Here is a 15,233-nt window from a genome sequence, read left to right as displayed (position 1 = left end):
ACATTTCTCAATAAAGTAAGTGCTCAATTTTAAGTACCTGATCTGCAGGTGTCTTTTGTATGAAGGCTGGGCCCTGGCATATCTCTGCACCAGCACCTGTAAGGTCTCTGCCAACACCTGTCCCAGCAGGTCTTTGGCCAACTGCGGTGGTAGAACAGCCCACAGATCACTACGGAGACCACACAGGAAATAAAACCACATCTGCACAGAAAAGGAACAGCGCTCGCCCTGCGGAAAAAAGAGAAATGCAGGATAAGAAATGAAGATATATTGTGAAATGGTCATTGACAGTGACACAGAAGCAAAGGAGGCAAAAGGAGATACTGCAAAACAACAGCGAGAAAGGGAGCGTGAACACAAGAGAAGAAAGAGGGAAGATGGAGAAGGTCTGTCAACACCAGAATGTCTTAGTGGTCATGCTACCTGCACTCTGCACCTGGTTTCTTTTCCCACTGGGACTTTAGTTTGCTTTAAAGTCCTGAACTGGGGAACTCATCAAACTCACACACCGAAAGGTGCTCACATAAAGAAAACTGACAGGAGAAAACAAAATCTTCTAAGTTAAAAAAAAATTGCTATGATGAACAAATCCTATACTCATCATTAAGCTCTGACAATAAACCATTGTACTATACTGTAGGTGGCGGGCAGCACTGACACATCAAAAGTGCTCCACTTCCTCAGGTAAAACTGCCCCTTAGTACCTTCTCATTTTCTTCCCACGTCACCTCATCTATCTTGTTTTTTTTACAGCCTTTTCTCCCTCCCTCTCATCCCTGGAGCAAGTCATTTAGGGATCTGTGTTTGATGGGACCGTGACCGGACTCAATGTCCGGGATTAGGCTGCCATCCTATGCCTGTGGACTCAACAGAGCAAATTCAGACACACTGGATACTAATCAAGATCAGCTATAATCCTAAAGCAGAAAATGCATCATGATTATTTGAATTTTTTTCTTTTCCAATTGTATTTATTGGATGATTACCTGCGGTAGATCGCAATTTCATTGTAATGCTTTGTTCCAAAAAACAACTTAATAATAATAATAATAATAATAACAGAAGATTTTGAGAAAACAAAGTTATCTTTACACACATAAAACGTACAATACAGTACAGTTGGTTACCTGTACTGTTGCACCCCTCGTAGAAACACCTTCCCTTCTCAATAGAATTGTGAATTTCGGCAGCATTGATCCATTTGTTAGACTGCCTAACATATCCTGTTAATGTAACAATCCAATGTGTCTTTCCAACCGCTCACTTGTGTGTCTGTAATAACTTTTGTTTGTTTGTTTCTTTCGCTTTTTTTCCTGATTTCGGAGTCGCCACAGCGGAAAGCAAAAATGTAAGTTAGAAAAAAGATGCTGTAAGACAGCCAAGACTGAAATACAGAAATGCAATCAACTTCACACAATAAAAAAAGTGCTTTCACACACACACACACACACACACACAAACACTGCAAATACAACCCAGTTTAAGAAGTCGCTCCACACGTGTGCACTTATCTGCACAGATGCACGTTTTAACACAAGTGCACACCTGCGCACAGCAGGTTTGCCTGACATCGTTGACCCGGGGAAGGAGGCAGAAACAAAAAAGCAAAAGCTCCCTATGGCAGGAAAGAGTTTTCCATTGGTTGAAGGGCATAAAGGTAGGGGCCCTTTTTGCTACTTTCCAGACAGTCCCAGCGTAGACTACAGACATCAGACAGCTGAACCCCTGGAGCCCCTGGGGTAGCATGGAAGCCACAGATGTTCTCAGGGAGCTCGTAGTAGAAACTTTAGTTCGAAGTGAGAGAGTGGGAATGTGTGAAAGAATGAAAAGAAGATGTGAGAAAGCTCTAGAGGGTTTGCACTAGGGTTCCTAAAGTTTTACAGAATAAGCCCATAGAGTCACAAGGCAGTGTGCATATGCTGATACTGTTAACATTGATATGAATAAAGAGAAGGCCTTAGTTTTAAAGTAAAGAAAAATCAACAGGGTAACGTATACCGACAATAGAAACCTCAGTGATTTATAAAGGAAAACTGCTTGTGGTTACTTTCAATCGCCTTCAAGGACACTTTACCTCATAGAAAGGTTTGGGGTCATTCCAATGGTGACTCTCTGCATCCTGAAGGATACATGTTAAACAGACCTGGACAGAGTAGCTGGTCAGTTGCTCTTTCAAGGCCTCAACTGTTTCCTGGTACTTCTGGACAGGCAGCAAGCTCAAGTGCCTGGGCAGGAAGGGCAAAACACTAGTGTAAACTAACACACTAAAAAGACAATGAAAACAAACATGATTTATTCTCAAAGTTCAGTCTGACATATTGTCTTCTGTGAATCTCCCAGCGTTGATACTTTCCAGAAAGGGGTGAGAGTTTAACAGGGGTGCAAGGACCTCAAAAACGTGGAGAATTAATGGCGAGGAGAGGAAAAGTACTTTATGACCAAGAGGGGGCACAGGCTAACTGACGGTAGAGGGGTGTAGGGCAAAGGTGGAAAAACATGAGCATAGAGGGCAGCCAAGATGCCTTTGGAGGGGATATTTGGAGGGCATAGGTTAAGGGGGAATTATGAGGCATAAAAACTCACCAGATGTAGACACAATATGGGTGTCATTACCACTTGTCAGTCATTTTCACTTTTTTTTTTTAAACTCATCACCTCTGTTCTAAAATCTCAAATTTACAGCCTTGTTTTCTAACTTTGTTGCACAGCCCACTTTATTTACTCGACTGAAGAGAGTAGTCTTTTTTTTAAATAGTAAGTAAGAAAGTTTATTTAAGATGATTTTTTATGTTCTTTTTTTTTACAATTTATTTCCGGGTACTCCGGTTTCCTCCCACATTCCAAAAACATGCTTGGTTCATTGGCGACTCCAAATTGTCCAAAGGTATGAATGTGAGTGTGAATGGTTGTTTGTCTATATGTGCCCTGTGATTGGCTGGCCACCAGTCCAGGGTGTATCCCAACTCTCGCCCGAAGTCAGCTGGGATAGGCTCCAGCACCCCCGGAACTCTTGTGCGGATATGAATACTTCAGTGTTACAATAACAATGAAATGAGTGACTGTCTCTTGTTTCTATTGAGTCCCATTTTACTTTTGGTTCTACGAATAATACATTGCAGTTTGATGTAAAACTAATTTGGTCAAGTGTCTTATCCAAAAAAAAAGCTTTGCCTCAATATGTTGTTTCATATATTCTATTAGTTCAGCGGCAGCACATTTTTGGAGCTTAACTGTGTTCTGGGTTGGAGTTTCAAGTTAAGTTTTTGTTGTTTTTTTGTCCACACAAGTCTTTTCCTGATGAGCTACACAACACACATACACACTGTCCTTACACTTTGGCTAAAGTAGCGGTTGAGTCGTTTAGTCGTGCATGGTAGTGTTGCAGTCGTTGGAGCACATAAATAGAAGTGGCCAACAGAACAGACAGGTTCTTCAGTGGTAGAGAGGATGGTACTTCCAGGGCTCTCTCATCTAAACGCCCAAGCATGGCAAGTGCTGCCCGGCTACAAGCCTCCACAAAGCTTGATCGAACTTCCAGTAGAGAATTGTCCCTGCAGGCAGCTGCCAAAGGTAGGAAGGCGTCCATTTCATCAACCACTGTACCACAAAACTGAGGGAGGAGAGAGAGCAAAAAAAGCAGCTATATTAATATAAACAAAACAAAACAATTATAGTAGCCTGTAAGGCAATTGTGCGCAAAAGTACTTCATCTTCATCTTAAAATGTAGCCATTCTCACAACCAATGCATGTTTGCATCTGATGTTTTCCTCGTAAGGAATTGTAAACAATGTAGCATTCCCCTACACCCGAAGAAACTCTTTCTATGAGACATTGCTAATAACCGTAAACACAGAAGCAGAGCTTGGGGGAGGGCAGAGTGCGTATCTGGCCTACAGCGCACGTTCTTAAGGAAGCCCAGCAATCTGTGACATCACAAAACGCCAGTGTTAGAACGCCCTTTGAATCTGAGTGTTCAGAGTCATCCCAAACTTCTTTGAGGGCTCACTTCCAAATGCCAAACTTCATAATCTGAAACTTTGGAATCGTTTAACACAAGAATACAACATTGTGACTACATTTATGCCATTTTTTTAGAAAAGTGGAAAAAGCATAATAGGTCACATTTAAGGACACCTGGACTGGAGAAGCAGTAGAAGCAGTATTCCACATTGCAGATCCGTAGTGGACTCACTGTCTTCAGGTACCTGATGGTATTTGATGCAGACTGAGTACAGTCATCCTTTGCAACTCCACAGTTAAAATTTCACATCTTTATTATATCAGGGTTTTTCAAAAATTTATGAATCTGTATTGTGTTTAAATATGGCCTATTAGTAGTCAAAACATATGCGTACATAACATACACATATAGGGCAAGACCTTTGGCTATGGCAGCTTGTGGAGATGTCTAAATGGCAACTAGGTTGCCGTAGAGGGACCAATGGTGGTCATGACCACCACGTAGCTCCGCCACTGGCAGCAAAACTCACCTTTCAATGATACAAATGACACTATAGTTGGATATGAAAAAAAGTCAGAATTGTAGTGTTCACACTGACATGAAAAAAATCTGATATAGGTCACATTTTAGCAAATAAATCGGAATTGACCTGCAGTTTGAACGCAACCTTAGTCAGTACAGGACAAGCGAGAAAAAGAAATCCTGTATATATTAAAACTCAACCAGGCTCGTCTGACTCTGTCTGGCTGACTGTTATTGAATGCAAATGCATGCATGTATAACCTTTGGGCTGAAAGGCTCTAATCTTTGAAGCATTGACCTACACGTAAATATGTTGTACAGGTCCTGAGCGCAGACAAATTCTGACACCAATAGGCAAGGAACGACACAAATACAGTCAATGCATTAGATTAGGGGTCTATGGAGAAAAATAGGTGTGGATAAACACAACAATCAGGGGATGGGTAGAGCAATTGGAGATAAAGAAATGGTAAATGTAGCACCATGACAAAAAGTCAGGTACCATTTTAAGCCAAATAATGTATGACGACCTTGAATATATGTCGACCCTGAAGACAAGACTGCATAGCCATAGTTAATCTTATCTGGATAAAAAGAAATCCTGCTTCGTAGTGCAGGCCCCGTGTCACTGGTTTATGTGTGAGTAACATGAAGAAAAGCGCTGACTCACTTGGTTTGTACGTATAAATGTAACGTATAAACCTTGATTACTACTGCTCATTTTTTTCTGAATTATAGCTTATGTATGTTACAGCTACTGCTTATACTCAAGCCAATTTTGTGTTTGTAAATTAGGAGTAAAAAGGGAAATATTATACAGGAGTTCATAGATGGACAAACGTCACTGAGGAAACCATTTGTGCTGAACTGCATATACCAGTGACATGTGGTCAGAGAAGGCAGATGAGGCAAAGCAAATAATACATCTGACTCCAGCCAGGAAGCTCACCGCACTTCACAGGTGCAATAGAGGCCTTTGATAGCTGTGTTTAGCATTCAGGAGTACCTTGGCGACCATCTTAGGAGTATCTCTCTCCAAATGGACATGGAAGTTGTCTTCTCTGACATTTATGTCACTACTGTTGATGCTCATGTGTCCACTTATGTTTTCCAGCATGACTGCGTAGTGCCCTGAGGAATGGAGGCTTTCTTCCTGCTGAAGACTCTTGGTACAAACATCATCCAGCACCACTTTGACACAGTGAGCCATGTGAGGGGCCAAACTGCTAAAAGCAGATCTCCAGTCAAACTCGAGGGACTACAAAACAGCAGAGGAGACAAATCAATGCATCACAAGTTCTGTTAATGTAAGTTATTTCAAAGAAATAAATAACAGACCTCAGTTTGCACTGTGGATTTCTTGCCATCTGCTGCCACGTCGTCCTTAGCCTTCTTTAGGATGCCTACATGATGAAAAAGTTATTACTACCAAATGTATATGATGTATAGCATACAGGCTGTGTGGTGACAGCCTTCTATATCATTGATGATGTGATGTACAATAATACAGTATAAAATATAACACTGACTTATTCCCAAGGGGTGTAACATGAAGCATCAATATTCTACAGTATACAGTAACTTCCACTGCCCAAGTGTTCACCCACGACTCAAAATGAGAGGCGGTAACCAGAGAATAGCAGTTGTGTGGCTCAAAGAGAGGATAAGAAACAGGTGGCAGATGCTAATGGCGATGCCATAAGTCTAATTTTCAGGGTTTAGAATCCAATTGAGCCCAGATGGCATAAACTTCAGCCTGTATGGGGTAATTCCAGGAGGGGATATTATGTGGATGTGTGTGAGTGGGGGGGTGACAAGCATACAAGATGTTGGGTTGGGTTGCAATTAAAAAGCATGAACATCAAGGCCAGAGTATCCTAATCAGTAGGCGAACAGTGAGACCCCAGGCGAGGCAATTTAGGTGAACACGGGTGCATGGAACGGAAGAAGGAGGAAGCAGCCAGCACATCACTTTTTGACCTTTAAGCCCGTTTAATGAATTTCTGGTAATTAAGCCATTTGATTGCTGGGAATTAATGACTTGGATAACTGGCCTTTAAAGGCTGTTTACCTCTCAGTAAATTGAGCTTTTCTGCAAGTCTTGTTTTTATAAATGTAACCTTTATGGAAATTACGGCATGCCCCAAAAAGCTCTGTTATTTCTATGCTGTGAGCGTTCAACTGGGAGACAAAAAGGATAATAAAATGAAAACAAAGCTGAAATAAGGTAATTCTTTAGACAGCCAGAGTGACACTCAATAGAGCACTGACCTCTGCCAAGACTGTAGTATAATGCCAGGTAGGTTCCTCCCTCTTACCTTTCATGGATCATGTAATATTACATCAGGAGAAGACAGACCCATTTATAAACTATTCTTATTTGAAGTTAACTCATTGTCCGTAATGTTCCCTCCGGCCCTGTTAGTGGCAGTAATGTTAATTACAAACTGGGTGGCAACTGCTAAACAAATGAGGTTACCTTACTTTTTTTGACTTATTGAATGAATCACGTGTGTATCACCGTGTATGATATGTATGCTTGTATGCTTTACCTTTTACACAGGGCGTCTCCCCTGTACAATTAATGAAGACAATGTTGGTGACCAGCTCTTTGACTCTGCTCTCAAATGCCAGCAATGTCCGTGCCAGCTGGGTTAATGTCCTCAACTGGTGGGAGGTCAAACTGAAGCTTCTGCTTTTTACAGGAAGCTCCATTGGTGCTTTGTGGAGAAGAAAAATAAAGTGTTTGTGTATGTTAAACTGACACAGATAGAGAAGTTGAGAGTTGCTGTAAAGTTTACAGTTTAGTGAAGAATAAACAATTTCATGAAAGTAGGTTTCTGACATGTGCTCATCAGAAAACACCCGCAACCCCCAGTCTCGCGTAGCACGACACCTCTTATAAATATCGACCCATTCATGTTTTCCCAATACACCGCATAAACAAAGAGACAGTGAGAAAATATGCAAAACTTCGCACCCCCTACAAGTCATACATGAACATCCATCTCTCTTGGTGAAAAACTTCTTTCCCCCTAACCCGCCAATGACCCCCTCGGCAAATATGGATTTCCCATTTTGGAGGCTGCCAAAGACATCACCCAGGGGATGTTCCGCATTAAGCCAGAGAATGGGTGGCGGGGATATGCGTTGCCATACTCCCAGACACATGCACAAATACTTTGCATGTCCGCCTAAATGAGCTTCATTGCCACAGCATCTGGGAATGGATGAGCTCTGTATTAGCCTCGACTCTGAAAGCATGGTGATGATTGAGAAAAAGCCAATAATTGTAATCATTGCTCCTGGATCCTAATGTAATTTTGCTATATTGTTCAAATCTGCCACAACATACTGTCCCATGAGCTTCATGTCTTAATCATGTTTGACCGCTCATGCTGTTTGTGTGATTATGAGATTATGTTTGTAAAGTGGTAGTTTTGCACTCTGTTTGTGCGCATGTAGAGCTAGTCATTTTAAATAACTTAATTTAGAGGGGACACTTTGGCATTTGCACATGTCAGTCTTGCATTATAACTGCCACAATGTAACCAGACTGTGGCCACCACGGGATATAGCCCAACCTCAAGTTTGTTGGTGTACACATCTATTTATGTGCATTTGTGAGTGTGTGCAGGCATGTACAAATTTGCGCGTGAATATGGGAAGGATTATTTGCTGTGTGGCCACATTGGTGTGTATGTGCAATTACACTGCATGAGTCTGCAGCCCGGCAACTCCTCTGTAATGGGGTCTGGTGGGACAGTGTGCGCACGATGCATGTGCACACGCGTGACCTGACTGACACCCATGTGCTTGCCTTTGCCTCTGCAACTCACACATTCATGCACGCAACACTAATCATGTCTATTTGTGAAGACACCCGCACATCAACTAGTAGCTAAGGCATACACAATCCAAAATGGATGAGGCAGGGAAATGTTGCAGACGGAGTGGTTGGATTCTCTGAAATGACTTCCCAACCCTAACCACTAATGAGAGAGAGGCGTCCTTTAACTACCACTCCATCGGATCCTGGTATCACCTTTTCTAAGAGCATCATCTTTTTCTTTCCCAGCATTCAAGTCCATTACTGTCCTCCTTCAGCCACACACTAAATAATCCACTTGGCCATGACCTTGATGTTTAGCAGGGCACTTTCATCCAGGTACCCACGCTATATGGGTATTTATGTTCTTCTTCCCAGCCAAATAGCCCTATAGCCATAGCTGTCTCGTACACTGCCATCTAAACCTCATTATACCTTTGTCACAACAGTGAGGGCAAATGGAAGATCCCATAGCAGCTTGATGGAAAGGGTGTGCTTAAAAGCACCCAGGTGTGTCATACGGCACTGTGTGTAGCGTGTCCCATTGAGCAGAATGTGTCAGGGTACGAGCAGAGGGAAGGGTTCAACCAAAGGTCAGTGTAGTAAGAATCAATGAGGGAAGGCTGGTGCTGAAAGCAGGATAAATATATGTTTAAACAGAAGAGATCATCCATATGGTGGGACGATGTTCTTGCAGACGAATCGATGTTTCCCTATATTATCCTATACATCACAACAGAAGCTGACATGTAATTGCTCAGTATGCGTAGGAGAGTTTGTGTGTGTGTGTGCGTGTGTGTGTGTCCGATCTGTTTGGAGGTTTAAACAATGACAACAATGTAACGCAATCGGAACAAACAAACAAACAGAGCAGGTATTTTTGGCGAGCCATCAGTCTTCTCCGTCTGTCTCTCCTGTGGGTTCCACCACACATTTTCTAGACACACAAACACTGCTCTTGACTGGCAGGGAACACACACAGAAGGAAGAGAGTGGAGGAGATGATGGTGAAAAGGAAAGATAGGGAAAAAAGGGAGGGAGAGAGGCGGGAAAAAGGGAATTCCCTTAGCAGTTGTTATTGATTCCGGTGTTTACGGGCGAATAGTTTAATGCCGTTTACAAAACAGAACAGATGCAACCAGTGAGCAAAAAGGTAAACAATTGCTGTGTGGCGGGCTGCCAAATCCCCAGACTGATGTATTAAACTCACGATGAAGAGCATTTCCCCTTTGGCTGCACTTATTGCCACTTCATTTCCTCTTAGCTCACAACACACTCTCCTTCTTGGCATCTCTCCCCTTCTCTGTGTCTCTCTTTTCTCTCGCACACTCGCTCCCATTTATCTGAGACGGGGAAGAAAAAGGAGATAGTATGCTTTTTGCCGTCTGGCTATTTTCTGTCCTTCTTTGACCCAGGAGGCCCAGTTCTTCCTAACAGAGCCATTAGTAAGGGAATTGCATGTGTCTGACATGGCCGAAAACCAATTATGAGACACTTTCTACCAAATGATACCCAAGTCTTTGGGGAATGGGCAATCATGCAATAATTTAGCCACTGATTTAATTTCTCTCCAGCATAGTGTCTCACCCTCTCTCATATTTTTATTCTTTCTCCCATTCTGCTTGTTGGAGGTGTAAATCAGACCACTGGGACTGTGGTCTAACCGTCTCACACCACACTGCCCACTAGCTTTTATATACTGAGTGCACTGGGTTCAGTATAAATGGTGGTGGAGCTCCGTACAGGTGATTTCTAGTGCATGTTTAGCCACAGTGTGTGGTTCAGTGAGGTAGAAGAAGCTCAAAAGGCCAGTGGATTTTATCCCATTATGCACAATAAAAGGTCAAGGTGCATTATGTATTGCATAAATTCCATCGCAGACTCCAGCTATACTGCAACCCTGCAGAGGATAAGCATATGTGTGTAGATCACATATTACAGATGCATGTTTTTACTGCTAATTCAAGTCAAGGCTCTGTACATTTTAGCGAGTGTAAACTAGGCTTTCCTCTGTATTCAAATAAAAATAATATAAGGCCGTATATACTTTTCCAATAAGGACCTAATTGGCAAACAATAACAGGCTATGCTATGTGTGGAAAAAGTCACAATGGATTGCCTCTCTAGAACTGCTAGACTTGTGATAAGTGTCATTTTCAGACCACTGCCCACTTAAGACAGCCTTTTAATGGGAAGCTTCCTTCTGCAATTCCCATATATGCACAATGAGACGTACACACAAACTAACACTCACCAACGCAACCCTGGCAGCCCCTACTTTGGATGCTGCCCAGCCAGGCCACAGCAGGGGGCTGCCTGCCCTTCACAAAAGAGCATCGTAGCAATACTCGATATTGAGTTGCCTTGCAAGGAAAGAGATGTTTAGTGTGACAGGGCCATATTTAAAATTCTGTGTCTGTCCTTGTGATGGATAGTGTCAGTGAGATGGACTTTTCTCCTCTATTTGAACAACGCAACCTGGATGAAGAACACATCGGACTGTACAGTGTTGTCAAGCTATGGCTATTTCATTAAAGCTTACTTGTTTACTGCATTATTGCTTTCAAGTCTTCAGTGAGTCATATTGACTCTTTATCGTAATGTGTGAGCTGCTTTCAATAAACCGTTTTAATCCCTGCTCTCTCAATTTAAGATTCCAAGAATATCGTTTATTTCCTTGAGATTTTTAAAGTAATGCACAAACGCTATTGTGGCCACTTAAGGACAAAAATAAATGACATCACATAATACACATTCCTAAGGTCTTTGAGAGATAGTATGCATTGATTTCACTGAAAACAGGACATTGTGGTGGCTATTTAGGGGTTCTTGTCATTGTCTACCAGGATAGGCACGCATCCATATACCAAAAGCACCACACATGCTGAGGTTTACATAAAGCCACCCCCACTTTTCTCAACCATAATTACATGGTAGCATGTGGGTGTCTCTGGCTGGAAGTGTATATAAGGCAGAGATATGATCTAGTGAGGAGCTGCTCTTATTAAATATTAACAGACGCCATTCCCAAGTAGCCTCAATCCCCAAAAGCACCTCGAACGCCATGCAGAGACTCAGCCGCACTTTCCTCGCGTCACTACACAACCTCTTTCCCCATTGAATAGGCTGCAGCGCTTTTTCCAAGAAAGAGTTCAAAGAGCGAGAGAGGGTGAGGCGGTGGGGGGGACACGTTGAGGGTGAATGTGCTTGCTGTACATGTTCAAACTCAATTTTTTTTATCTATAGGGAGCTGCCACCGTCGCTATACAGGGAAATTAGTGAAAGTGGAATTCAAATCAGTGCTATCAGAATGGGGTTGCGACGTGTTTGAAGAGAAATTTTAAAAGTTCGACTTCACCCCTGTGGTCTATTGTTAGGGAATAAATTACCGTACATGCCTGTGGAGAAGTTGTACTGAATGTGTTTGGTGTGCATGTAACTATGCATGAATACTGAAATGCCAATTGGAAATTGAATGATGCATTTTTTTTCGAACAAGATATTAAATAATTCCCAATCAGACATTCATTTCACTAGGGCACATATGATCAAAGCAGATGGAAAATGCAGTAGATACATACAGGTCCGCCTGCCTAACGCATCACACTCAAAGGAAAAGTATGGCTTTACAGCACCACAGTATGTTTGGTCAATAAACCAAGTTGTTACATACATTGTTGGGTTGTTGTTGAGTAAACAGTTGAGAATGATTTTATGGGAGCCTCTGAACTGGGCTGTCAGAAGTGCTGCCTTTGGGCATTTACAGTTGCGGCTTGTTAACTGGCCTGGGGCACAGTGAATAAATAACATTAAACAAAAGAACATCAAAAATATATGTATATTTTTGTGTTGTTGTGATTTTCTTTTGTTTAATGTTATTTATATTGTTCGTGGCCAGCCCAAAATGCAGTTGCTACCCATGTTTGCTTGACTCTAGCCCGGAGTTCAATTGCTCTTGACTGATGCTTAAGGCCAGCCCAAGGTGCAACTGCTTCCTGTGTCAGCCCAAGGCCCAGTAGCCCTTGACTCCTGCCACAAGCTAAAACGAGGGCAAGGTCGAACTTAGACCACATCCAGCTCCAAGCCAGGCCGAGGTCAGATTACCCTGGCTTCAGCTCCTGTTTCATGTCGGACCAAGTTCCTGTACCCGCTTCCCAGGCAGACTGAAGTCCAGTTGCCCCCCATGCCCACTCCCAGACAGGCCAAGGTCTAGTCGCCTCCTGTACCCGTTCACAAACTAAGGTCCAGTTACTCCATGGCATACCAAGTTCATGTTGTCCCCATTATCTTTTCCAAGGCTGATAAAAGTCTCCCTCTACCCATCCCTGGCTACATTGAATCTTCCTCCTCCTGTCTGTGTTGAGAATCTGGAATCCACCCTGTGATCCATCACCATCATACAGCAGCATTATTACACAAGGCTGTTACAGATCATGTTTCAACAAAAAGATAAAAGTGAACATCAAATTGGGAAATGAATACTGAGGATCTGTGCTACCTTCTTTTAGATTCAAATGTACAAGTCGGCTATACCAATTTAAAGTAACTCCATACTTCCAATTCTTGTTGAAAGAAAAGAATGTCCCTTTGTTAGATGAAATGCTGACTTTTCTATGTTAAGCCATATGTTTGTGTAAGGGTCGTTTGGGCTCTTCAATGTAGACGTCATTGCACTCTTCACTGCACTGCATTGCAAAAAAAAGGAAGCAAGTGCAAGAAAATACAAAAAAAAGAAAGATGGTTGAGACGACCCTTCACATCTGTCTTGGTACAATGTCAGCGCCTGCCTTTGAGGCAGTCAGGTTAAAAAGAGGAGGCAGATCTTGCCATTGAATGCTGTTAAATGGCTCAGTGGTTTGACAGTGGCTGATGCTACAGACAACACTGCTCCCTTGGGAGCCTGCAGAGTCTCCCAGGCATGGCTCTTATCAAAATATACGGACCGCCTGCCTCTCCACTGCAAGAACGAACAATATCACAGCAGGAAAGGACGGCAAGATCAGAGGAGTCATTGGATGCTTATGAAAATAGAATCACTTTGTGTTACCATAGCAGTAATTGTCTTGACAGTTATGGGAGTAGCATACAGTATAGACAGTAAAGTGTGAAAGCAGATTACTCTTCAAACTGTGGCCTAATAACAGCCACGGGCTTTGAGTGGTGAATATGGGGGGTTCTCTAGTTTTTTTGGGGGGGAGCAGGGAGAAAGGAGGGGTGATTACACAAAAATGTTATCCCAGCTGTAGCCCTCAAAGCTGTGTTGCAGCTGATAGTTAAACACACACACACACACACACACACAAACACCTCAACTGAGCAAAAGCAAAACTGCACAACACAGGTCCCACGTTCCCTTTGGAGCCGTGTTCTGCCTCCGGTGCTACATTTGACGGTTTGTTGCACGGCACGTAGGTGTGTAGCCTGCGCTGCGTTATGTGATCAAACAGGCCGACTGACGTATGGCCAATTATCTCGGCTGCCTCCTCTCATCTCACATTTAAGCAAAGGGAAAGGCAAAACCAGAGAGAGAAAAAGAGAGAGAGAGAGAGAGAGAAAGATAGGGGGAGAGAGAGAGAGAGAGAGAGAGAGAGAGAGAGAGAAAGCAAGATGAAGCGACAGAGGGAGAAAGCGAGGCAAGGCTGCTGGTGTCTTTATCCAAGAACGGCAGATGTAAAGACACTTTTTGCGCTGTGAAACTGACATGTGCAGTTTTTGAAAAAGTAAACAATGGCTCACACCCTTTAGATTTTTTTTGTTTGTTTGTTTTATGGCTTAGCCTTACCGTCAGCAAGTCCTAAATAAGTCAATAAAAAACAAACAAAGGGAATATGCAGAGAATTAAGTATCAAACTATACTCTTCTATAGTTTCAGGCTATGACATCAATGCCAATGCCATCTTACAGACATTCTGCATATTCTACCTCTCAAGTAACTGTTGAGTGAACCCCTGTGGTAACTCTTTATTCCAGGGATGTAAACGGTGGGGTAACTTGCAATTCAATATTAGCACATTTTGCTATAACAATGACTATTCCGAGTTAAAGCAATTTTACGATGATCAGTATATTGCAACAAAATTAGCAACAATGCCTCTAGGTGAGTAAAGTCGGAAAACATTTGTAGACAATAAGCATCGTTTTAAATGTAAATAAGTCATTCCTTTAATACAAACCTCCACTTTCTTCTCATACTTCCATCATCTACTAATCTGAAACAAAACAGTGGGCAGCTTTGTCAAAAAGCAAGCTTTGCTAGGCATCCTAAACTAAAGTCTGTGGTCCAGGTAACTATCTTACAGGTAAATGCATGCTGCCATGCCCAAATGTATTGGCATGCTAAAGAAATGGCATGCCTGTATGGAATACAACCAAATCAGCCTAATTTATACAGCCATGGACAAAAACATTGGCTGTGACTGTATGTTGGAGCTGCAAGTTTTATAATTTTGTTTTTCTTCAGCAAATAGACCTGTTAAACGGTAATGTTCTCTTATTAGCTGAAAGATCTCAAGTTTTCATCCTAATTTTAATTTAATAAAATGGATTTGGTGCAAATTAGGAAAACCTCATTCTGTTGAAGTCTAGAGGTAAATAACGTTTAGACGTATTTGGGAAAAAAAAGCCTTGGCCCTGGAGTTCCTGTACCATTCTCTTTCTTAGTAGGTAGAGACTGAGTCAAATGGGAAGGAGGAAAGCAATTACCATGGGAATAGTTACTGACAATCACTTTCAAGGATCTTGGCTCAGGGCACTACACGCAGCAGCTGGAATGTAATGGAAAAGTGAAAATGGAAAGAGGAAATGTTTCACCTTTAATAGGTAACAATGATGATGAAAGGACAATAAAAGCAGTGCCACACATTTCAATAAACCCCTTAAAAGATGTTGACACAGACAAACAAAACGAGTAGAAACAAAAG

At 42.2% G+C, this 15,233-nt stretch overlaps 1 protein-coding gene across 3 annotated transcripts in view; it reads right to left on the bottom strand.

The window, feature by feature from the left end:
* Window positions 1-15,233, bottom strand: part of kiaa0825 (KIAA0825 ortholog) — a 106,781-nt gene that overhangs the window by 78,420 nt on the left and 13,128 nt on the right. For all 3 annotated transcript variants that reach the window (XM_058071915.2, XM_058071918.2, XM_058071919.2), the window contains exons 7-12: window positions 7,037-7,204; window positions 5,823-5,887; window positions 5,491-5,742; window positions 3,333-3,610; window positions 2,075-2,225; window positions 38-228 (exon numbers count right to left, since the gene is read on the bottom strand). In XM_058071915.2, the coding sequence (XP_057927898.2) occupies window positions 38-228; window positions 2,075-2,225; window positions 3,333-3,610; window positions 5,491-5,742; window positions 5,823-5,887; window positions 7,037-7,204 (1,105 nt within the window). The remainder of the gene's footprint in view (window positions 1-37; window positions 229-2,074; window positions 2,226-3,332; window positions 3,611-5,490; window positions 5,743-5,822; window positions 5,888-7,036; window positions 7,205-15,233) is intronic.

The sequence above is a fragment of the Doryrhamphus excisus genome, linkage group LG3 (genome assembly GCF_037039965.1).
Source record: "Doryrhamphus excisus strain RoL-2023G ecotype Guam linkage group LG3, RoL_Dexc_Guam_v1.1, whole genome shotgun sequence".
NCBI lineage: Eukaryota > Metazoa > Chordata > Actinopteri > Syngnathiformes > Syngnathidae > Doryrhamphus > Doryrhamphus excisus.
Note: the sequence above shows the minus strand (reverse complement) of the source record. Positions and strands in the feature narration are given on the sequence as shown.